We start from the raw sequence: 25,396 nt of genomic DNA, 5'->3' as shown, positions 1-25,396 counted from the left end.
TTAGGTCTGGCTTTACATGGGCACTGAGTCATTAGAACCCAGGCCATCCAGCTTTGCACGAGTTGCTGCAGACCAGTCTTAATCAGACATGAGTTCCATTTCTACCAAGAGTTCCACTCTTGTACCATGGTAAGGTGTTATGTGGAGTGGCATCTCCTGGTTCTTTCTGGGCCTCAGTTTCTAACTGAAACTGTCTAAAAGAAGCTAGCATCTTACAAGTCAAGCAAAAACCTTTCTAACAAAGAGGCAGATGTGAGTATTGTCCAAATCTGCTTGTCTGCTAATCATGACACATGAAGAACAAAATGGAGCCACTGGGTCTAATAGGAGGAAGGCCACTGTGAAGCTTGCAGAGTGCAGGTGGAGTGCACGTCTAGGGGAAGAAATGAACTTCTCAGCCTGCAGGTCATACAGAGAGGAGTCACTATGAGGACACAATCAGAGGGAGTAGAGAGAGTAAAGATATATAACACAACTGTAAATGTTATTTTCTTTTCGAGAGGGAAGAAGTAAGCAAGTATATGAAGTTGATAGAGGTGCTTTGCTTTGTGTGTTTGTGTGTGCATATGTTACACACACTGGGAACATGTCACTGTGTTTAAATGCAGATGGGAAAGAACATCAGGAAAGGGGAATACTGGAAATGCAGTAGCGAAAGGGCATCTATGAACCCCGGGAGAGTCAGACCCAGAGAAGACCTGAGGACTGTTCCTGCCTGGACACTGGAGGAAAGAGATGGGATAGGTTGAGGCAAATGCCAGTTCACTTGCAGTGAATTGAGGAAGTGAGGCTGCCTACCTGACATGTAACCCTGTTTTGTACTGGGTTCCCTCTCTCCTCAGCCACATTTCTTTTCCTCCTTCAAGTCCTCAAGCCATGCTCGCTGGTTAACTGTTGTCATGGGCAGGGGACGGGGGATGCGGGTGAAGCCCAGGAAATCTAGGAGCCAGCCAAGGCCTCAGTGTGATTTGGCCAATGTCACTTCGATGCTGCTTTACTTACCCCCTCAACATATGCATTTTGTGCTCTATACCTAGACATTTAGAAATGCACCTTATTCTCTCACAGTGAAAGCTCTTGGTGGGAAATATACTGCAAAAATATTATTTAAAAAATTGAATAGAAATACTACTTAATGTGTAACTTCAACTATAATTTAATATTTGCATTCCTTTTCACTACATATGTAATTCAATTATTTTATAAAAATTGATATTCATGTCAAGCATGGTGACACACGCCTTTAATCCCAGCACTCGGGAGTCAGAGGTAAGAGGATCGCTGAGAGTTCATGGCCACCCTAAGACTACATAGTGAATTTCAGGTCAGCCTGAGCTAGAGTAAAAACTCACCTTGAAAAAAAAAATGTTATTCATGTTTTCCAGTAATCAGAGAAAATAACCTATACTTTATATATTTAGTTTAGTACTTTATGTAATTTATTTTGTTGATTCCTGACAGGCTCAATGTATAACTCATTTAAATAAATCTTCAACTAAGTAAAAATTATAAATATATGTTTCTGTCATTATTTTCACAGATTATTAAATAGGCAACATTTAACTATATCTGCTGAAAAACATTTTGGTAGAACAAAAATTCTTAGCCCTTTTCAGATCTATTTATTCCAAGTCTGGTGCAAAGCCATAATTTCAGACATTACATAATTATTGTAATATTTTGATGGTTTCATATTTCTAATGACTCTTAAAATACACTGAAATATCAGTGGGACTCTATCTTTCCAAAGCTCCTATCTTCTCTGTGCTCTGATACAGTCTATATTTAATATCTCTTAAACTAAATATATTCAAATACAAGTAATGTGATTGGAAATGTACTTATGTGGTTAGTATGCCTAGTATTTTTTTTTTTTTTTTCAGTTTTCATTCGTTGACGATCTGGTTGCTTTCACATTTAATGTCAAGCTTCTCGGTGAATGCTGGTCCATGTACTGGCGACTGTTCACCGGCGCATTGCTGCTCTCTAGCGGTGTTTGAAAGTTTCTCTGCAATGTAACAGTTCATTTTACACAAGCCCAACATTCCCATAAAGTGAATGCTCATAAATTCAGCTTTTTGTTGAATCTCATATTAGCAGTTGTATGAATTTGAATTTGTACCACTGTTGATTAATTTCTACTCTGGGTAAGATTAATCAGCTGAAAATGCAAACTTAGGAAACAAAAGTGAAAAAAAAATTCTTTTCTCATAGGGTGGCAAGTGTTCAGCTGATTCTTTCCTCTCTTTCATTGATACTTGCCCACTTCATGCCGACTGTTTTCAGAACCCAGTGTGCTCTCACTCAGGGAGTGCTGGGTGCTCGTCAAAGAGTATTTCTGACATTCAAGCTGTAAGGTCTCTGAAATGTATATATATACACATATATATTCAATAAATATATATATTCAATAAATATATATGTTCAATAAATATATATATTCAATAAATATATATGTATTCAACAAGTTACAGAACTCCTTGAAGCTTTAATTTCTACTCTCTGAGAAAAATTATGACAAGATTTCATTGCATGTCCCTCCTTTGTGATGAGATTTCATGGCCTGGATAGTTATCAAGCAGGTGGGTAATTTAAGTAATTCCACCTTTTACTTCCAGACAGGAAGCTCAGTGGAGGTCATTCAGCCGAGCTTCAGATTCACAAGGACATGTCCCATTTTTTCTCTTTGGAGCCTTAAAGCCTGCAGGGTAATTGTCAGTATTATATGGTGCTGGAACCGGGTAGTGAGTGGCATTTTGGAATAGCACCATGACCAAATACTGAGAGAGTGGACACCTAGACTTGATACTGAGTTCTTTCAACTCTTCTCTGAGTCTTAAATCTCTAGCCTTTAATCTAACAGCCATACATGTCTCATAAAATTAGAGAAAATCAAATATGGCTGTAGATGAGAATGCACTGTGATGATTAGCGTTACTTAAGGAGCACATGGGCCTGGGTTTAGTCTGAATAGCCATGCTCATCCTGTGGTTAAGAAGTACACTTTGCCTCTCCCCCCTTCTCCTTTGGAAAATTTTCTTCCTCCTCACATGTCACTTTTTTCAGTCTTCCTTTATAAACTCTGGCTACTTTAAGCCAAGAGGAATTTATTAAGACATCTTAGGTAATTCATGGAAACTGCAGGACCCAGAGATTCAGGTCCAGAAGTTCCACTCAGTAATCCAGAGGGATTCACAATCACCAGTGCTGAGCAACGGCACCACCACCAGCCCCTGAAGATGCCACCACAGGCTCCCATCACTGGGACGCTGTTGCTCACTGCTGCCTCCCTCCATGACTTGGAGTGGAGTCCATATGGGCTTTATGGCTACCCTTTAGGCCTTGACTATAAGAGCCGCAGGTGAAGTCCTGGTTTTGATATTGGGGACAAAGTCCACAAAAAGGAGTTAGATAAAGTAAAAAGCTACAGACAGGCTCTTTGTGGCCCAAATCCTGAACTCTCCCCTCTAATCCGCTGTGGTATGCAATCCCCAACGTGCCAATCAAAGTTTGTTTCCTCAAGAGCTCCCAGAAACAAGAAAAGTTCATCCAAAGGCAGAAGTCTTAGGGCCAACACAAGCCACCCATCATTGAGTCCCCTTAACTGCATGATAATTCCCACTACAGAAACACTAGCTAGTCCGCAGGCTGCAGGGATATCAGTAGACTGTTCCAAGCTGCCCATAAATTTAGAGTTTACTGTGGGGTTCCATTTTTATTCATATTAAAGTTTTAGATCTTTCATTACCTTCAAATTCATCATTTCAAGCTTTATTGTTATTCAGACACTATAAAATGAAATTTTAAATAATAAAATATCCTTGAAAACAGCAACTTTTTACTATGCCACTAATTTTTTTGTTTTAGTCTTCAAGCGTAGTTTTTAATTTAGATTCTTATGTGTACTCACTTAATAACCAAGTTTAAATTCAGCAATCACATTTCCCCCTAAGCTTTGATTAGAACAATTATGGTAAATGAAAATAAGAAAGTAATTTCTGTAAAGAGATTTTAAAATCATCCTTTTCAATCCATAAAGCAGCCTTCTAAATAGTTGTGGGTTGTTTTGTCTTTTTCAGTATTAGACCTAAAAAAAAAAAAAATGGACCTTTGGTTCTGCTGAAGACGCTCAGGTCTCAGACTGTTCCATGATCAGCCCGCTCTCTTTGTCTCATGACTTTATGTAGGACTACAGCAGAAAGCGGATCACATGGAAGGTGCTCAGTAAATGTACCTGAGTGAACTCCGGCTCATTAATCAGGTCTCTTCCATAGACCAAGAACACAGAAGCACTTGCAGGAAGCCCCTCTACAATAAGAAGCCTTGAGCAGATGAAAAAACAAATACCGAAAATCTGGCATCAACCTACCCTAACTTTTGCTAACCTCTCTTGACGGACGTTTGGAGAGCTTTTTTTTTTTTTTTTAAGATAAGCTCTCACTTTAGCTCAGAGTGACTAACACTCATCCTGTAGCCAAAAACTGACCTCGAGCTCCCAGTCACACTTATACCTTTGCCTCCCAAGTGCTGGTATTAGAGGCGTGTGTCACCAAACCTGGCCTGACTTACTTTAAAGAACAGGGATGCAAATCTGTACCCAGGTAACTGCATCTCTGTGGAGCTGCTGCACAGAGTGAGGCATTCATTGACTGCAGCTCATGGTTGAATGCTTTCTGCTAATTCACTACTGTATACTTAAGACCTATGATAATACCACAATCACATAAGTCCCTTACACACACAGGCATCTTGAGTACAATGCTTTTAGAATTATGCTAATGATGTATACGGAAAAAGAAATAAAGGCTACAAACAGCACCTTTTCAAGCATCTTTTACTCATTGTATTTAAACCAAGCCAAAGCACTTGACATGTTTCATTAAGGCCCATGAATTTATAAAAGGGTCTATGTAGCTCTGCTGGAATTACAAATAAAACAATTCTTTTTATGAATGGATCCTTCTGACAAACTTAGACACTTCCAGAAGTAAAAAGATTGCCGAAACTGCCTTTCACTGGTGCTTTTACCTTTATCCCCAAACAACTCAGTTGTCACACACACACACACACACACACACACACACACACTCACACTGATACAGTTGGTTTCTCTTGCAGGTAAAAATCTGAACACAGGCAAGTCAAGCTCAGCTCCACAAGGCAGTGCTAACTTCGTCGCTCCACCTTCCAGCAGGGAATCCGCTAGCCCCACGGTCTGCTGTGCAAGCAGCCTGCAGAGTGCAAAGAACTAGGAAGAGAAAGGCAAAGCGCCGCGCTGCGCCTCTCCGCGCCTCTCCTTCCCGAAACTCTCCTCCGGCACCCACAGAACGCTTCCACTTACATGCCATTGGCTGGACTTCAACAGGAGGCGCTCACTCAGCCACAGTGGAAGCTCAGAAATACCATTTTTATTTTTCTTCTTTTAAACTTTATTTACTTATACATTTGTGTGACAGAGAGAGAGATGCGGTCTCTTGCCTCTGCAAACAAATGCCTGAATGACTTTATGTGGGTACCTGGAAAACTGAACCTTGGCTGGGGGCCTTGCAAGCAAGTGCTTATAATTCTGAGTGATCTTCTCAGCCCCTCATAGTTTTTTTTATTTTTATTTCTCACAGTGTTTCCTCAAATGACACCTTGCGGTCACACTACTGAAAACAGAGGAGAGGTTGAAAATCAGCCAACAGCTAGCAAACAGCTGCCATGCGGTCTCCGCCTGTCTCCCATGATGCAGAGGGTGGCATTTCATCATCTGCTTCAGTTCAGAGTTCTTCCTTCGCTCTGTGTGTGACCCCTCTCTGTGCCTTGTAGTCCTCCCTAGAACTTCGCTCTGATGTTTCTGAACACATGTGTGCTCTAAGGAGAAAAGAGGCTAATGGTTAGTGAAGCACAGACCCAGAGACTGTTTACTTTACTAAGGGCTAAGAATTTTAACAAGAGGAACCAAGTAAACGCCTTGTGTTCTGCTGATGTGTTTACCATCTTGACTGAGACCACAGTCAGTTTTAATTGAACATAAAAATCTCCCAAATGATCCTAAGCAATAGGACAGTGTTTTCATTTCCAAGTAAATAGATATTGGACTTGTTCCCACGAGTTGCTAACTTTAGTGATGCTGTAATATTATCACATTCAAAGAAATGCCTTGAACATTTAGTATTCCTGGAGAAATACCAACTTCTGTGGGTAATAGAATTCACAATTTTAATACCAGTTGAAGCTGCAGACATAGTTCTGGTTAGCTAAACTACCCTCTATGGAGCAAGAAGGTTTCAAAGTGATATCTACTTTCAAAGCTGGCAGAGCAAGCCCTCCCCGCCCCCACTCTCACCTGTTCACCTGCCATGCACACACCTGTGCGTGTCTATAGGAGGCACTGTCTGAGGAGAGGCCTGTACCACTTTTTAAATCTGACCTCAGTGTTGCCTAATTCTACCTCGTGTGGATTCAAGTCTTTAGGACATGATAGTGTTGAAATCCTTAAGTCTTTTAAAAACCAGTAGAGAAGGTGAAAAGAGCTTACTTACTGTATTTAGAAAGATCACAGCCACTCTGGCAGAGCAAATTCTCAAGATGTCTTCATTAGTAAATTGTGTTAACACATCTGTCTCCCTGGCAGGCAAAACCTATAAGGATGCTTGAAATTATTTCTGGTTTTTTTTCCCCTAGTTATTTAAATTTTGCTTTTCAAAGCTTACATCTTTAATGTGTGAGTATATTTGTGGCCCAAACACGGACTATGCCTATTTAGTTCAGCATAACACAGAAAGAATGATGACAGACTGATAACATGGGTAAGTTTGCATGTTACACTTCACTGCAAATTTATTATGTATATCTATTACCAGGATCCCCGCAGCCTCAGTTCATGTGCCATATATTCCTTGGGGGCAAACTACAGCGAAAGCATTTCTGGTCATGTTGGTAATTACAAAAGCGCAATCCTTTCTTTCTAATGGATTAGCTACTTGGCATCATAGCAACTCTAAAGCCATCAAGAGTTCTTTCCTAAATAAAATACTCTAAGAATTTATTTCTCTCGGCATCTGTTTCTTCGTTCTCCAATTCGTATTTCTTCATGGCAACAAAATAGCGAACGAAAGTTTCTCCCAGAGCCTGCTTCAGACACTCGTCTTCCTCCAGCGCCACCAGGGCGTCCTCCAGCTTCAAGGGGATCTCGGAAGGTTTGGATGGACACAGATCTGAGCTTTGTTCTGCACTGGCGCAGGGCTCGTCACTGCTCTGCAGCCCATCTAAGCCCGCTGCCACGGTGGCGGCCAGCACCAGATAGGGGTTTGCTGTGGCTGAGCCCAGTCTGTTCTCGATCTGGGTGCCTCTTTCGCCGTGACACTTGATGTTAAAGGCACAGCTGTTATCGTTGAACCCCCAGGTGGTGGGCACCCTGTCCTTCGGGTCTCTGCTGTCCTTGGAGTAGCGCTTGCGGCAGCTGGTGGCCGGGGCCATCAGGCAGCTGAGCGCAGCCGCGTGCTTCAGGAGCCCGGCCAGCCAGCGCCGCCCGGGCACCGACAGGCGCTCGCCTCCCGCGCTGCAGCCGCCGCCCTGGCTGACCACGACGTTGCTGTTGAACATGTTTTTGGTCCCTGCCACATCCCAGACACTGTGAGACAAGATGCCCGAGTTGCAGAAGCTGGTCTCGATGAAAAAGCTGGCTATGTAGTTGTACCTCCTCGCCACTTCTTTGACGCCCGTTCTGAGCGTGAACGCGTGATCGGCTGAGCTGATGCCGAATTCAGGCAGGAAAGAGATTTCCATCTGCCCAGGCCTGGTGGAGGAGGAAAAGCTCTCCACGTTGGCCCCGGTGTGACACAAGCCGTCCACCAGCTCCTGCATGAAGGGCTGGTCGTGGTTATTCAGTAACGTGGCGGCGGGGAAAGACAGGGTCTTGGCGTTGATCACCTCGGGCACGCCAAAGATGCAGAAGTCGTGGATGAAGGCGGAGAGCAGCGAGAAGCCCGCCTCCTGCAGCCGGCCCAGCTGCCGCTTGGCCATGAGCCTGGGCGAGGTGGGCAGGGGCTCGCCGGTCACCGTGAAGGTGTCGCAGATCACACGCGCCGTCCTCTGTGCCCAGGGCAGGACCCGGAAGGTCGACAACTCGGGCATCAGGACTATGTCACTGTTAAAGCAAGTGGCTCGTATGTGATTCACTTCGTTGTCCTTAGGAGCCGGCATCAACTCCAGGTAACCCCGGGGCATGAACACACCATGGACCACTTTTTCCTAAAGAAAGAATTGGATAAATCAACTAGGTTTTGAAACTTGACATCAAACGAAGGGGTCAAGAAGCCTGGCTAACGAAAAAAATATATATATGTTTAACATATGTTGGTTAACATGAACTTAACATTAACATTAGATAAAATTTTTTAAAATTCAGAATAATATCCCAAAGGGTGTAGAAATTTTAATATTTTTACGAAGGCTTTAAAGTCTGTATGCTCTTAGATGTTAAAAACAGCAACTATAAATGCTTTACATATCTATAAATAAAAGCTATAATAATGAAGAAAATATCTTTTTACCAAAGGACAAAAGCATAGCCTTGTGGAAATCGTTAAAATTGTTACAGTCAGGGGCCTGGAGAGCGGTTAAGGCATTTGCCTGCAAAGCCAAAGGACCCCGGATCAACTCTCCAGGACCCACGTAAGCCAAGTACACAAGGGGGCGCATGTCTCTGGAGTTCGCTTGCAGTGGCTGGAGGCCCTGGCGCCCATTCTCTCGCTCCCTCTTTCTGCCTCGTTCTATTTCTCTCTCTCAAACAAATTTTTTTTCAAAGTTTTTAAAAAATGTTACAATCAAAAGTACTTTATAGGGCTGGAGAGATGGCTCAGGGGTTAAAGGGCTTACCTGCAAAGCCTAATAACAGTTTGATTCCTCAGTACCCACATAAAGCCAGATGCACACTGGCACATGCATCTGGAGTTCGTTGGCAACAGTTGGAGGCCCTGGTGCACCCATATTATCTCTCTCTCTAACTGTATATCTATCTTTCTTTCTTTCTCTTCTTACAAATAAATAATTTTAAAGTACTTTATAAATTACTTATTTTACAGGAAGTTTCTAAAGTTTTAGATAAGCTTGACTTTGCCTTGTTCTATTGTGTTTTATTAGCATTATTTTCACTGTGCATAGTTATCAGATGCATTGTGATAATCCCATTCATGTACACTGAACAAATCATGGTGCCACCTCCTTATCACTGCATGTTTGGAGCCGCCTAGCACATCTTTTCCAGTCATCATAAAATACTTGACCTGTCATGAGCTAGACTCACCCCACTGAGCTGCAGCACCAGGACTTAAAATTCCACTAGATGCTTTGATACCCATTATCCAATCTCCTTCTATCCCCTCCCTCCACTTCTCACAGCCTCTCTTAAGCACCATTCTACTTAGATCAACATTTTTAGTAGCCACAAATGAAAGAGAATGTGCAGCATTTGTCTCTCTGTGTCAGACTAAATGCAGTATGTTCCAGTTCTGCTCTTCTTATTGCAAATAATAGGATTTCATTCTCTTTATAGCCAAATAATATTCCACTGTGTGTATGTCACAGTTTCTTTGTCATGTCATCCACTAACCTAGCTGCTACTCTAGACTGATTTACATCTAGCTCTTGGAAATAGTTCAGTAATAAATAGATCTATGATATAATCCAATTATCTGACTTCTGAATAAATAACCAAAAAATAATATCAAAAAAAAAAATACAGGGGCTGGAGAGATGATTTACTTTTTAAACACCTCCCTTGAAGCCTAGGGATCCTGGTTCAAGGCTTGAGTCCCCAGGACCCATGTAATCCAGATGCCAGAAGCACAAGGTGGCGCATGCATCTGGAGTTCATTTGCAGTGGCTGGAGGTCCTGGAGCGCCCATTCTCTATCTACCTGCCCCCCTCCCTCTCTCTCTCTTTCTCTTGCTCTCAAATAAATAAATAAATAAAGCCGGGCGTGGTGGCGCACGCCTTTAATCCCAGCACTCAGGAGGCAGAGGTAGGAGGATCGCCGTGAGTTCGAGGCCACCCTGAGACTACATAGTGAATTCCAGGTCAGCCTGAGCCAGAGTGAGACCCTACCTTGAAAAACCAAAATAAATAAATAAATAATAAACACGAAAAAAAGCACACACCTATAGTTATGGTTTATTCCATTGAAATTCCCAAAGTTAACTGACTCTTGAAATTCTATAGTCAAGCTCCTCCACCTCTGCTGGAGAGCTCAGCGTGGTCAGACCAGGAGCACAAGGACAACTGTCTGACATCCAAGGAGCCAGGCCGTCTGACAATTTCACTCCTCTCTTTCTTCACATTTATAACCCATTTAAGAATGACAGTATTACTGTCTCATGAAGTCCCAGAAACCTTAGCTGTGAATGTGAACCAGCATCTCCAGTGTGATAGTTTCTAAAATGTAGCCTTCATATTAGCATGAAGTGACTGGCTGCAGACTGACCCTTAGTTGTAGCTCTGTTGTTATTTTGACACAGAGTTACCAAGATGCCAGGCTATGTGCCTTTTCCATGTGTATGGAACAAGTGTTCAGCTAAGGCACATTTGAACCATAAATCTCTTAGAACAAATGGACTTGTTCATTTATTTAACTTTTTCTATGTGTCAAGCAGCAGGGAAGCAGAATACCAGTAAGGCTTCACATGGGTGGAAAATGAACCCTGACTATAACATGTGGTTTTCAGGATGTCAGTGAGCACCATGAGGTTAAGAAGAACATCCTAACAGGGGTAAGGAGATGGCTCAGTGGGTAAGAGTGCTTGCTGTGTGAGCATGAGGACCTGAGTTTGACTCCCTAGCACTCACATAACCTTAGAGCCATAACCTTAATGTTATGAAGGGCAGAGACCAGAGAAGCACTGGGGTTTGCTAGATAGCCAGTCTGACTGAAAATGACAGCTTCAGGTTCAGTAGGACTCCATCTTGAGGAAACATGCAGATGAGTGATGGAAGAAGACACCCAACTTTCTCCTGTGGCCTCCATGCACACACACTGGGCATGGGCACATCTGCACACCACACACACACACACACACACACACACACACACACACACAAATCCCAGCATTCCACATGTCAGACTGGTTTGTATCTATTATTCCTAGATCCCAAAGAGGATTGTGACCATGACAGGCTGGTACTAGCATAAAACATCTGCTGGTCAGCTCTTCTCTGTGACCATGAGGATGGCCTTGAACTAGTCCTTTTGCTCCTGCCTCCAGAGTACTAGGAATACAGGTAGATACTGACACACCCAGCCTCCCTGTCTGCTTTTACCAGCAATAATGTAGAGGGCACCTCTCACTTTTTTAAACTCATGCACATAAATTTTATGAATACCCATGCATACACATGTACATACGCACGCACGCGCGCACACACACACACACACACACACACACACACACGTGTAGAATCTTAACACTGTTCAGAATGAAGTACTTCAATTCAAATTTTCACTGAAAGAAGTAATGCTGTTTCCTGCTTGCTCATGTCTTATGTGAAAATCTGTATGGTAGCTGTGTGTGCATCTAAAATGAGGGATAATGTATTTCATTCATGAGACTCCTAGGAGTTCCTACAATTTGAATCTGTATTTGTGCTCACTTTCAGTGGTAACAGTGGAGATGGCTGGTTAACTTGTCATTCCAATAGTCCTGTACACAATTGAGGAATCTTCACCTACACATCTATAATATCATGTTTTCTATTTCTTCATGGTCTAACTTAAAAAGTTTCAAATTATTATTTTATTTTCTACAAATAAAAATAATGTAGTTAAACTACTCTTATAAAAATCTGCAGGCTTGGTGTGGTGTGGCAGCACATGCCTTTAATTCCTGCACTCAGGAGGCAGTAGTGTGGTGGTTGCTGTGAGCTCAAGACCACCCTGAGACTACATAATGAAGTCCAGATCAGCCTGAGCCAGAGCAAGACCCTATCTTGAAAAACAAACAAACAAACAAAAAAATCTAAATTATTTTTTCAAAAAACCATGGGCAGTCTCAAACTATTTTATATTTTCATCTAATAACTTTCTCATACATAACTTCATATATGCATATACACATGGTTTAGATTAGCATGCTCAAATGAACCTATTTTTGTTTATTTACAATAAATTTCTAAAATAAATTATTCTAAATTATAAATATTCATGATGCACATACTTATCTTGTTCTTACCTTCAAAAATTTCAAAATGAATTTGAAGTGTTTTTGTTTAAAAACATATATACTCTATGATTACTAAATAGGAACAAAATAGTACTAACTAGATGATGATATAAGAATATGAATTGAGGCCTAGAAATAAACCTATCAATTGAAAGGATGTAGGAAGTCTTACATCAAAATTCTCATGACAGACATTTTTTCTAGCTAATTCCAAGGGAATAAAGTGATTATTGTATGTGAAATATTAAACAAAGAAATGGAAAATATTTTCAATAGTAGTTTTTAAAATGTAGAAATTTTTGTCAAATAAATCAATCTCAAGCAAATTTAAGGAGCAGATTAAGATCTATTTTTATAACCATGCTTCACTGAAGAATGGAAATGATGTCTAAGTATTTAATTTTCAAATGCTATGTGATTAGAATTTGACAAAAACTGAATAGCAACTAGTTTTATATTGAAGTCTCTAGCAAAGGTCTGAACTGCCAATTATATTTTCCTACTGATTGAAGGAGATATGTTGAGTTATCCTCTGGAGTTTCCCAAAGCAAACCTAACATTTCATTATCAGGATTAATGTGTGGTCTTATCTAACTGGAAAGGGAACAGTGTCTACAGACTAAATAATATCTGCAAGCTAGCTACAGACAAATCTGAAGAATTTTTTAATCTTTTTTTTAAAATTTGTTTTCTTTTCTTTTATTTATTTGAGAGCCACAGAAAGAGAAAGAGGCAAAGAGAGAGAGAGAATGGGCGCGCCAGGGCTTCCAGCCACTGCAAACGAACTCCAGGCACTTGCGCCCCCTTGTGCATCTAGCTAACTTGGGTCCTGGGGAATCAAGCCTCGAACAGGGGTCCTCAGGCTTCACAGGCAAGCACTTAACTGCTAAACCATCTGTCCAGCCCCTGAAGAATTTTTTAAACAACATCTTTGAACCGGAGTGAACCCTTCCAAAAATGTTTTGATAAAGCCCCATTTCTAGCACAAGGCATAAGAACAGTTACAATTTGACATACTTTTGAGCTAGTTGCCAGGCACAGTGACCCACACTGGCAATCCCCGCTATCTGGAAGGCTGAAGCAGGAAAACTATGAATCCCAAGACAGCCTGGGCTATGTAACAATATCCTTCATTAGAATTATAATAATAATAAGTTTGGCTAGAGAGATGGCTCAGCAGTTAAGGCAGTTGCCTGCAAAGGCTAAGGTTCTGAGTTTGACTCCCCAGTAGCCAAATAAAGATGCACAAGGTGGTACATGTGTCTGGAGTTCACGTGCATTGGCTGGAGGGCCTGGTGTGCCCAGCCTCCCTCCCTCCCTCTCTCTCTCTCTCTCTCTCTCCCTCTTTCTCATTTTCTTTCTCTCGCCATCTGCCTCTTTCTTTCTCTCACTCTCTCATGAGTATAATAAATAAAATTAAACTTCCATGATGCTTGACTTTTATATTTTCTTAACTAGTACTTACTGGTAGACCTTCTTAAGAAACACATTTAAAAATCACAACAACTTGGTAGCAGAGGCCAGTAAGTTAAAAAGGAGACATAAAGGGAAGAGGAAAGGAAGGGAGGAGGGTACTTAATAGGTTGATACTGTATATATGTAATTACAATGATTGTAATGGGGAGGTAATATGATGGAGAATGTAATTTCTAAGGGGAAAGTGTGGGGGTGGGGAGGGAGGGAATTACCATGGGATTTTTTTTTATAATCATGGAAAATGTTAATAAAAATTTAAAAAAATCACAACAAATTAGTCATTAAAATAAACACATGATATAAACTACATAACCTGAGACTCAAAATATATCCCAAACTACAATGTTACTTAATACCACTATTTTAAAGAACTCAATATTCACGAAGTCACCTGATAACAATGGAATATTTCCTTATCAGAAGTACAGCTGAAAGGAATGTGCTCTTTTATCTAGCAAATTATTTCTACTGAATTATTTTTCCTTTCATATTTGCTCTTGGGTCTTCTGTTCCAATTTTCTCATGTCAAATAAAACACAATCTTCATAATTGCAGTAAGAAAATAAAAGATGATTCTGTAGAGAGAACTTATTAAAAGCAGAAGGACTAAAGTAACCAGCCTTAATTAGTTTTGTATTACTAGTGGGTAAAGGAATGGATATTTGAGTGGTGAAAGTGTATGCTCATCTCCTTGGGGAGCATTGCTATGTATGGGGAGAGTGAGGAAAATAACTAATTATTACTTTTCAGCTTGAATTTACAAGAAAATCATTACAACTACAAGAAAATGAAGATGAGTGCTAAAGGAGCGTTTGCTTGCTGATAGTCATGAAATTACTTTCCATCATAATTGTTTATAAAACTCACTTGAAAAAGTTGTGCAGGGATACTCTTAGATCTGGACACACCATGAAGGTCTGTTGCTTCGAATTGTACAAACTGGAGGTGATTTTTGGCCATCTCTTGCTTAATGTGCTTCATTCTAGAAGAAAGTTGAGGTGGGGTCAAGATCTGAGTGTTGTCCCTGACACGATCTACAAAATAAACAAAGGTTTGAAGTCAGTAGAACAGAATGAGTCAAGAAGCAAAAAGAGACACAGCGACCTACCAACCAAAGCATCATAGATCCTCCATCGTGTGGGTCGTAATCATGCCCAGGGAATCTCACCTCTCGGTGTTAGTGACTTGAGTCACTGCTGGGAACAAACACCTCACAAGAAGCAGCTTGAGGAAGGAAGGGCTAACTGTGGCTGACGGTCACATCCCCACATGACAGGGAAGGCAAGCTGGCATCAGTGGGAAGCCACCAGGTTACAACATTTCCAAAGCCAGAAAGCAGAGAATAAAGAGGAAGTGGGGTGGGGCTATAACCCCTCCAGGTCCTCTCCCACCGACCCACCTCCTCGAGCATGGATCAACCTCCTAAAGATTCCACAGCCCTTCCAAAGAGCACCGCCAGCTGGGGACATGGGCCTCTGGGGGACATTAGAACCAGAGCTCTCACCCTCCTTGACCGTGCTCCTACGGACTGTGTCTCAGCACACCCAAGAAATTGTTTATCAGCTAACGCCAGTTAAATTAATATGTTTGCCTAAGGGCATGACAATATCATATGTAGTACTTGATGGAAATCCCTTTTAATAACCAGACAGCTTTGGAGACAAAGTCTACTTACTGCGAGTGCCATTGAAAATTTTTCTTTCTTATTTCTTTTTCTTGTTTCTTTGTGTGTGTGTGTGTGTGTGTGTGTGTGTGTGTGTGTGTGTGTGTGTGTGATGTGGCATATGTGTGTACATGTGGTGCATGCACACGTGTGTGCAGATGTTCATACCCCATGTGCATGAATGGGGAGGCCAGAGGAAAGCACCAGGGTCCTCTATCACTCACTTCCTCAGATACAGCCTCTCGCTGAGCTGGGGATTCCCACTTTTCCGTTTGACTGACTAACCAGGGAGTCCAAGTGATCCTCCAACTTTGGGGCTTCTTGAAATAACTGGTAATATATAACTTGAAAGTTTATGTGTATCTGAAGGCACAAATTTACTTTCACTTGTTTTCTGTTTCCTTGAGATAGTTTCTTTTCTTATTCATTTTCTTTTCTTTCTTTTTTTTTTCCTGGGATTTATATCTTTGTAATGGCATCTGAGTTAAGAAGCCTAAATCTCTAAGAAATTTTAAAATTATTTAAGTAAGCAAAGGTATCATTAATCCGGACTGGTGAATTTTTTAAAATTGGAAATATAACATGTCTTTGGGCTGAAGAGATGGCTTAGGGGTTAAGTGCTTGCCTTTAAGCCTAAGGACCCCGGTTCGAGGCTCGATTCCCCAGAACCCACGTTAGCCAGATGCACAAGGGGGTGCACGCATCTGGAGTTCGTTTGCAGAGGCTGGAAGCCCTGGCGCGCCCATTCTCTCTATCTATCTATCTACCTCTTTCTCTTTGTCTGTCGCTCTCAAATAAATAAATACGAATAAACAAATAATTTTTTAAAGATTTTTTAAAAAGCCCTTGACTAGACTTTTAAGATAATATGAAATTTCCAGAACTTTAGAGCTAGAAAAGACATCAACGATAAGGCTAATCTAACTAACTCATTAGCTGGGTCCAAGCACAAGTCACACTATGAATGCCAAGGTGGAAAGTAGCCCCAGTTTACCTACCTGCTGGGGAGCCACCTGCTAGCACAAACTGAACGAATGATCTAAGGCACGTGGAGGAGCCCGGCACATAGTCAGCATTGTCGGCATCAGGGGCAGAGCTTTCACAGAAAGCACAGAGTGATCTTTCTTTCGCATCCCATCTTTTCCTGGCAACTTCCTCACCACTGATAAAATATGACATACTTCATGGGCTTGTTATGAGGACTAAACAAGGTATTTAACAGTAGCTGGAAGTCAGTAAGCAGCACGTAAATGCTACTTAAACACAAACAGTGAGTCCAATTACTCTAAGTCTAGTGAGTGGCATCATGATGGTGCCTGCATCTGAACACCCATCAATCAGTCACAACGCTGATGCGCAGCTATAATTTCAAAGTAATAACCGAGTATCTGTTTTCAGACCTAAGTAGACATTAAAACAGGCATGAAGATTGGCAGTTGAAAAACATAGATTGAAAAGATTTTAAATACAGGAAGCATGAGGAAAATAAATTACTGGCTTCACCTTTGCAAATAACTTAGAGATAAAGTCCTGTCACTGATATGTTTAGCTAGTCTGAGACTCCCGAGACTTTATAACTACCTTCCACTTAGCACAAACATTTAAGCTGTGGCAATTACAACACCATTGCATGCTAAATTAGCAGCTTCAGTGTTCCCAACTTCCTCGGATATAATGGGTCTTCAGCCCAAGTTGAAATAAAGCTATTTAAACAAAATAAAATTTTAAAGCATGGACATTTTCAAATAATCGGTACTATAAACATAATAACCTACTATGTATAAATAACAAATATCTGGGCATGGTGATGTACACCTTTAATCCCAGAATTTAGGAGGCTGAGGTAGGAGGATCATCATGAGTTTGAGGCCTGCCTGGACCTACAGAGTTTCTTCCAAGTCAGCCTGGGCTAGAGTGAGACCCTACCTCTCCTAAATTTTCCACAATAAATATACATTATTTTCTTGGTATTTGTCTTCCTTTGTAAATTAAATGAGTTTCACTATGGTATTTATATGTATAACCGCATCATTAAACTTTTGTTATAATTCATCCACTCCACCTCTAGTACCCTCACCGGTGTTATTTTTGAATAAGAAAAAGATTCATATTCATCCACTCAAGATATACTTTTTCCACCGCTACATATTGGTTTCATATATAAACAGTTGTCAGAAAAAGCCATGACTTGGGGCTGGAGAGATGGCTCAGCAGTTAAGGCGCTTGCCTGCAAAGCCTCATGACCTACTTTCGATTTCTACATATCCACGTAAAGCCAGATGCACAGTGTCACATGCATCTGGAGTTCATTCACAGTGGCTGGAGACCCTGGTGAGCTCATTCCTTCTGTGTGTCTCTCTTCTGTCTCTGCTTGTAAATAAATAAACAAGCATTTTTGTAAGCCATGACTTCAAAACATAAAGTACTGATTGGGGAAACTATAAGCAATCAACAAGCCAGAGAATGCAAACGTGGGATAATTCCACAAGACTAGGCGCTGAAGAAACCACAGCAACAAAGCACCAGGAAGAGGTGCAACCTGACTAGCTCAACAGCGCCACCTCCTGGCCAACGTGAAGCTCTACATTTGTACTGCAAGGAAATTTACTTCCTCTCACTTCCGGAAGAGAGTCTACCTTCAAAGACGTTTCTTCTGAGGACTCTACCTCATATACAGTTACTGATCTTTCTTCCAGTATCTCCTCATTGTCTTCCCTGGGAGAGAGTCTCTGTCTTAACATTTTCCTTTTTTAACCTTAATCCTTTTTATTACAAGATATCGTACTGTATTTATATGTTAAAATTTGATTATACATTCATAAATTGGTGGTATTAAGTCATCTTCACCATCTTTTTGTTTGGTTTTGTTTTGGTTTTCGAAGTAGGGTCACACTTTGGCGCAGGCTGACCTGGAATTCACTATGTAGTCTCAGGGCAGCCTCAAACTCATGGCGATCCTCCTACCTCTGCCTCCCAAGCGCTGGGATTAACGGTGTGCACCACCACGCCTGGCAAATCTTTGATATTATTAATAATGCTACTATGTTTTTTGTACAAATTTCTGTATGGACATGTTTTCATTTTTCTTGTAGAATTGCTAATTTCAATAGTGACTGTAGACGTTTTCTCTCCTAACAGCCCTGGATGAGAGTCCTTCTTTCCCCACACCCCCTGTCTTACTTAACACTTAACACAAGTTACATAGGAAATGGCCCATGCTACTGCCTTCATTCTACCTTAATGACTTTTTTAAAGGTTTTATCCCCAAATTCAGTCACATTGAAGTACTAAGGGTTTGAAATTTCACATAAGCACTTTGTAGAGTCACGATATAGCTTAATAACCAACCACATTGCCTTGTTTCCATTTTATTCAGAGTCCTCCCTGCCATCTGCTACCCATATAACAGAACCACATGTTCACGTGTTCCATCCTCCTCTTGCACATCAGCACCGTGAGGAAGGTTGACTGTCAACTGGGTTGGATCAGGAATCAACTACGAGACATACCTAGGGCGCGTCTGTGAGGTATTTCCAGGACTTCCCTCCCTCATAGGAAGCAGCGCTTCCTGTGGTGAGGCAGATACAAAGAGGTCTGAGAAAAGGTATGTTGCTTGTTTGCCTGACTTCACTTCTTGATGGTGAATGTGTTTTTGCCATGGTCCCTTGCCATCCTCCCTGCCATTAGAACCCAGCCTGCCAGTGTGGATGGCAGACCAGTTCTTCAGGAATCCCCAGGGGACTGGGACTGTTGAGCCATCAGCCTGGAGAACTGAGAAAATAGTGGGTTTTCAGGCTCCCCAGCCTCCAGGTGGGCATTGCAAGGCTACCTAGTCCATATGGTATAAGTCAATCTAAACAACCGTCTTCTGACACACACGCGCACACACACACACACACACACACAAATATGAATTCTATTCCTCTGTGGAAAACTGACTATATAGGGGTTTGGTTTTGCCTGCTTTCTCAGCCTCAGTATCTATAGCTGGGCCTAGCCATGATAGGTATTAATACAGATTCCTTTAATAAATAAGTATATGGGTGACTGAATGAACAAATAAATAAATCATGCATCCTATATGATTTGCCCTTGTCTAATTAATAACTAAAAATTGGCATCATATATTATAATATTTCATTTAAATGGTCACTTCTTTGACAAATATGAGAACACTATCCAATCTAATTTCATTTTCAAGGCATCAACTAACCTCGCTGTATCGTTGTCTGAATTTTTTTTCTTCAAATACATCATACTTGTTACTTACAATTAAACCTTTCGTCAGCCTTTCCCTGCCACACATGATGAATACTAGGGAGATAATTGCCAGTTTAGGGGCTCATTTGTTTTTCTTACAGTGTGATGCCTGGGAGGTATTCTCCATCCTATCACCTCAGAGGACTAATAATTTAAATCAATGTGTGTTTATTACTGCAGTTTTTGTTTTGTTTTGGTTTGGTTTTGATTTCTTTTTGAGAGGGGGAAAGAAAACATTAAAGAAATACAACCTCAAAGTTTTCTATCAACTAGAAGGACCTGGAGAATTATTACCTGTGTTCGGTGACAATGAGAATGTATGTTAGTCACACAGAAAGCCATGGTCACTTACAAAGGTATATTGGATAAGAGGTCAAGTGTCCCCATAGACCAAATTCAAACATGGGGAGCAAGTGTGTTTGAAAACGCACTCTGTAATATATTCAGCTTCTTGAACATCTGAGATTCTTCTTCCCCTCTCTAGGGCCCAGTGGGCTGCATTTGTGACTCCAGTGAGAACACTTTGATAGTGAGGCCCCACCTGCATCCCAACCTCATCATGCCAGCGGCAACAGTATTGGAAAGTCCAGGTGATACAATAACCAGATACAAAGCCTGGGAAAAGTGAATAATAAATAGGCATAAATAAACAAACAAACGTGTGGAATAAGGATTTATCTGTGAAAATATGCATTATTTTTTAGAAAACCCTCAAAGTAGGGCTGGAGAGGTGGCTTAACAGTTAAGGCACATGCCTGTGAAGCCCAAGGGCCCAGGTTCAATTCTCTAGGTCCCATGCAAGCCAGATGCACAAGGTGGCACATGCATCTGGAGTTTGTTTGCAGTGGCTAGAGGCCCTGGCATGCCCATTCTCACTCTCTCTTTCCCCTACCCCTTCCCCTCTCTCTGTTTCTAATAAATTTATAAATAAATAAGGATAAACCAAAAAAAAAAAAAAACTCAAAGTAGTTATCTCAAAGGAGGAAGTACTTGTCAACATTTTTTACATTTTGGCTAGAGAGATGGTTCAGTGGATAGTGCTTACCTCTCATACTGGAGTGCCTGATTTCTGTCCCCAGACAGACTCCATATAAAAAGCTCAAGGCCAGCAGGCTTCCATAATCCCAGCATGCTCATACTTATGTGTAGTAGGGAGGTAGAGATGGGAGAATGTTCCAGAAGCCTGTGGCAAGCCCAGTAAAGAAGAGCAGAATGACAAACCCTGCTCCAGATGATGTGGACAAGTGAGGACCAACCTGAAAGTTCTCCTCTGACCTCTACCCACAGGAGAGGACAAACCCGAAAGTTCTCTGATCTTTACCCACAGGTGAGGACCAACCCAAAACTTCTCCTCTAACCTCTAAATACAGGTGAGGACCAACCTGAAAGTTCTCCTCTGACCTCGGTACATGTGCCTTGGTACACACACACACACACACACACACACACACACACACACACAAAATCTGAGATCCTGTTGGATGCTAGTGATCAAATTCAGGTCCTCATGATTGCAAGGCAACACTTTAATAATTAAGCTATATCCTCAACCACCCTTCTTATGTGGGGGGGGGTGATTTTTATATTTATTTTTGAAATGATATACTGGCGGGGGGCGGTTGTTGGGACCTATAAAGAACCTAACCTAGCCCAGACTAACACGGGAGCCTCCAAAGTAATCAAGCTGAATCAGTAACTGCCTATTCCCCTCGTCATGGTTGACACAGAAAGCTCATGAAGAATGTGCCCCCCCTCAGATGACCATCATGTCCTAACCCCTGGGAATTAGAATATTGAAATGAGACTTTCAGGTATAATTAAGGTTATAAACCTTACAACGGAAAATTATCTTGCATTATTATCAAGGCAAAACCTTAAAAGCAGAGAACTTTCTCCATTTGGAACAAGATTAGAGGTGTAGAATAAGGAAAATTCAGACAGATTCCAAATATAAGAAGCATTTGGAATCTTGTTGTCACTCAGACATAGAACTAGGAAAATGCTTCTTGAAGGCATGGTCCTCCCCAATTGACAGCCCACAAGGAAGCAGGAGCCACAGCCCTACTGGAGCTGGATTCTCCCCATCTAATGAATGAACTTGAAGGTGGGGGAGGTGAACTATCCCCCGTCTTGAGAGCTGGAGAGGTCACTCCTTGATTTCAGACGCAAAGCCTACAGCAGAGAAACCCACTGAGCCAACAACACTTCTGAGGTCAGAAACTATGAGGTGTGACATTTGTGACAAGTTGTTATGGTAACAATAGGTACATACGGAGCCACACAGTACTCACTTTAAAGGCACCAATTTTTCCTTAGGTCCTGTGTGCAATAAGGTCATCACATCATCACAATATCATCATCCAAAAGAGAGGCATGCCTTTACCCAGGTCCCCCAAAATGCCATTACAAATCCTTAGAATGGTCTACCTTTCAACATAGTTGGTGTTTGCCTGGAGGTTCTGGGCCATGCTGAGAAATCAAATGGTGTCATCTATGGTAGAGACCTTGAGCCACACTGTACAGCTTTACCCCCAGAAAGGCTGGGACTGAGTCTTGCCACATGGTCAGTGAAGGGCGGTATCCCAGTAAAGACCCCAGATGCCAAGACTGAAGTGAGCTTCCCTAGTGGAAACTGCAAGTGAGTGGTACTGGCTGTGATTGCAGGGACAGGGAACAAGTCGACATGACACCCATGTGTAGCAGTTTCCTGGGCTTGGTCCCATGGATGATTTTTTTTTTAATTTTTATTTATTTGAGAGCGACAGACATAGAGAGAAAGACAGATGGAGGGAGAGAGAGAGAATGGGCACGCCAGGGCTTCCAGCCTCTGCAAACGAACTCCAGACGCGTGCGCCCCCTTGTGCATCTGGCTAACGTGGGACCTGGGGAACCGAGCCTCGAACCGGGGTCCTTAGGCTTCACAGGCAAGCGCTTAACCACTAAGCCATCTCTCCAGCCCCCATGGATGATTTTAATCTATTTCTTATTCTAATAAACTGTGACCTTGAGTATAATAGCTTTCTGTGAGTCCTTCTAGCAAGTAAGCTTGGGGGACTCCAAATTAACAGTGGGTAGCTCAAAACACTTGTAACTGGTATAACCTGGTCCTCTCATTCACAACCTGCTATATTCTCACGTTTCCAAATCTTAGGCATTCACTTTTTCTTGGTAGATTCCTTCATAGAATAAACATCTCTTTTGATCTGTTTTCTGTTACTTGTATCTAAGAGGGTTTTAACCAATGCACTCATACCAAAATAGTTATATCACCAACCCAGAGACCCAGAGTAACAGAATTTTACTTTCATAAATAATTGCACCCCTCAGCTCTCCAGGTCAACAGCTTTAAACGTAAAGAAAACTGAAAAGAGCCAAGGGTCGTGGCACACACCTTTAATCTCAACACTCTGGAGGCAGAAGTAGTATCACCATGAGTTCGAGGCCACCCTGATACTACATAGTGAATTCCAGGTCAGCCTGGGCTAGAGCAAAACCCTACCTTAGAAAACCAAACAAAGAAAAAATGAAAAAAAAAAACTGAAAAGTACTTCATAAGTGATTAGATGTACATTCTTTTTTGTTCTGACTTTCAGGCTAGCAGTCCTCATGCAATATCACATCCTTTTGAATCCAAATACAAACTTAGAATCAATGATTAGAGCCATACATCCATTTCTTCCAGAATCTTTCCAGGCAGGTCAATCCTTACCAGAGTTTGGGTTGAATTCAGCACCGGTTGACGTTTTAGGAGTTGGTGGTCTTATCACTGTTGTCTGACCCTCGGAGTCCTGGTCGTTGCGGAACACATGAGGCCCAGCTGAGCCACATTGGCTCAGATCTGCCAGTTCAGGGTGCACCATTTGGTTATTGATCCTCTCTGTGGTAATAAGGAAACATAGCAAAATACTTCAGCATGTTTCAACTGTATTTTAATATAATACACTTGAGAACATATTGTGCTCCTAGGCAGCAACATACTGCGTGAGAGACAATGTGTTTGCATGCCCTAATTGCAGGCCATAAAGAAGTATAGTCTATAGAGAATTTTAAAACAGTAATAAAATCTATTAAAAGTCTGTTTTGTTTTGTTTTGTTTTGTTGTTGTTACCATGTACTGGCAATTCCTACTGCTTCTTTCTTGGCACATCACCCCTTCTAGAACTGTTATTGTCCAAACTGACCCTGACTTCCAGCACTATTTTACATCTTTAAGTCTTAGAGTTTCAACATGTGGGTAAAAACCTGTTCTATATCTGTCTTGTGGCCTCCCAAATCCTCAGTAACATCTCTGCATTCACCTTCAGTGCAGAAATATGAGCACTTCTCTTTTCACTGTTATGCCTCTGCCCCACACATACGATCATCCTACATCTCATTACCTTTAAAGTCTACAGATTTTGGTTGGTTATTTTATATACTTAAATTTCAAGCTTATATTCTCCACCCATGAAACAATACATTTTATTTCATTGTCATTTTTCTTCTTTCAAAGAAAATAAAATGCTTTATGAAAAAGAACACATGATAGAAATAGTTATTGTCCTCACCAATTTTGAAAGATTGTAGAGTCACACACCTTTTGAATCAGATCTATTCATTTCTCCCACATCATTTAAGCTGGGGTGTGCTTTGGTGGCTTTCTTTCTGGTCCTTCTTGATTTATTCATCCTGCTTCCTTCAGTCTCGCCTTCATCCTTTGCCGTGTCCTGTAATAATTAACAACAATGACTCAAGTAACATCCCATGCAAACAACTAAATTTGGATGTCAGATGTACATGACAGTTAGATAGCTACATTTTAAAGTGAACATGGGACACTCCTTAGGGTAGTATATTTTGTCATTCCCTTGTCCATTTGAATGGCTCTTAACAGGCTGGATTTTCTCCATCTCCTTTTTGTATGTGTTTAGAAAATACCATTGAATAATTTATCTAACTGCTCAACATGTCTTTATAAGTACTTTATAAGATTTTAAATTGCTCACCTCTGAATGATTTTATAATTTGTTTCATTGAAAAACTTTTTTATGATGTCTCTGTTGTCTGGGTTCTCTAATGTTACTGACCATAATAAACATCTGAAAAAATTGGGTTGTCTTCTCTCTTTTCACTTGCCCTTTTTTATCTTTCTGGCATCAAGACTTACTTTACTTCAAAAAAATGCCTATTCTGTACACAGCCGATGCAGGTAACCAACTGCTCATGGATTGGACATGAGACTGGCTCAGTGGGGGAGAACTCATAGCTGCCTCTGGGAACCAATCCAGGTTCCCTAGAACAGGAAACCAATAGATTCCAGGGAGAACCTCCACTGCTGTCTAAGAAGAGTAAATACACACATCAATAAATCTCTCTAATAACTAGACTTAATGACTTTTATCCAGACTGTTCTCACTTTTTTGTTGGAGAATCTGTTCTATCTTACAGATGGAGGAGAAGATGGGGCAGAACAAGGATATATCAATACATCAAGAACAGCCAACTGTCTACCAGGAGATGGGTCACCTCCACCTCATCTCCCTAGGCCCTGAAGTCATTACAGGGGAAATGGTGACATGAACACTGCTCTCATAGCTAACCTGAAAACCAGTTTCAGGGAAATGGTGACAGACACTGTGGTCACTCAAACCTCATCAAAACAGTTCCAGAGTCTACAGAAAAAGCAACACTAAATTAGATCCCTATCTTGCTCACCAAGGCTCAGAGGGGGCAAAAAGATTGTAAGAGCCTCAGGGTGGATGGAAATAGCCTGAGGCACTGTGTCTCTCATGCCCCACAGAGAGCAACCGAGGCCTCC

At 41.4% G+C, this 25,396-nt stretch overlaps 1 protein-coding gene across 1 annotated transcript; it reads right to left on the bottom strand.

The window, feature by feature from the left end:
* Positions 1 to 7,008: 7,008 nt before the first annotated feature.
* On the bottom strand, positions 7,009 to 24,311 carry Lgsn (lengsin, lens protein with glutamine synthetase domain; the record flags this gene model as incomplete). The annotated part of the gene is made up of 4 exons (XM_012947617.2): positions 7,009 to 8,238; positions 14,544 to 14,710; positions 23,309 to 23,476; positions 24,176 to 24,311. Coding segments are annotated over 4 exons (1,701 nt in total), but the record flags the coding sequence as incomplete, so codon positions are not given.
* Between the last annotated feature and the right edge of the window lie 1,085 nt (positions 24,312 to 25,396).

The sequence above is a fragment of the Jaculus jaculus genome, chromosome 8 (genome assembly GCF_020740685.1).
Source record: "Jaculus jaculus isolate mJacJac1 chromosome 8, mJacJac1.mat.Y.cur, whole genome shotgun sequence".
In the NCBI taxonomy this organism is placed as follows: Eukaryota; Metazoa; Chordata; class Mammalia; order Rodentia; family Dipodidae; genus Jaculus; species Jaculus jaculus.
The sequence above is the reverse complement of the archived record's forward strand: the minus strand, read 5'-3'. Positions and strand labels throughout refer to the sequence as shown.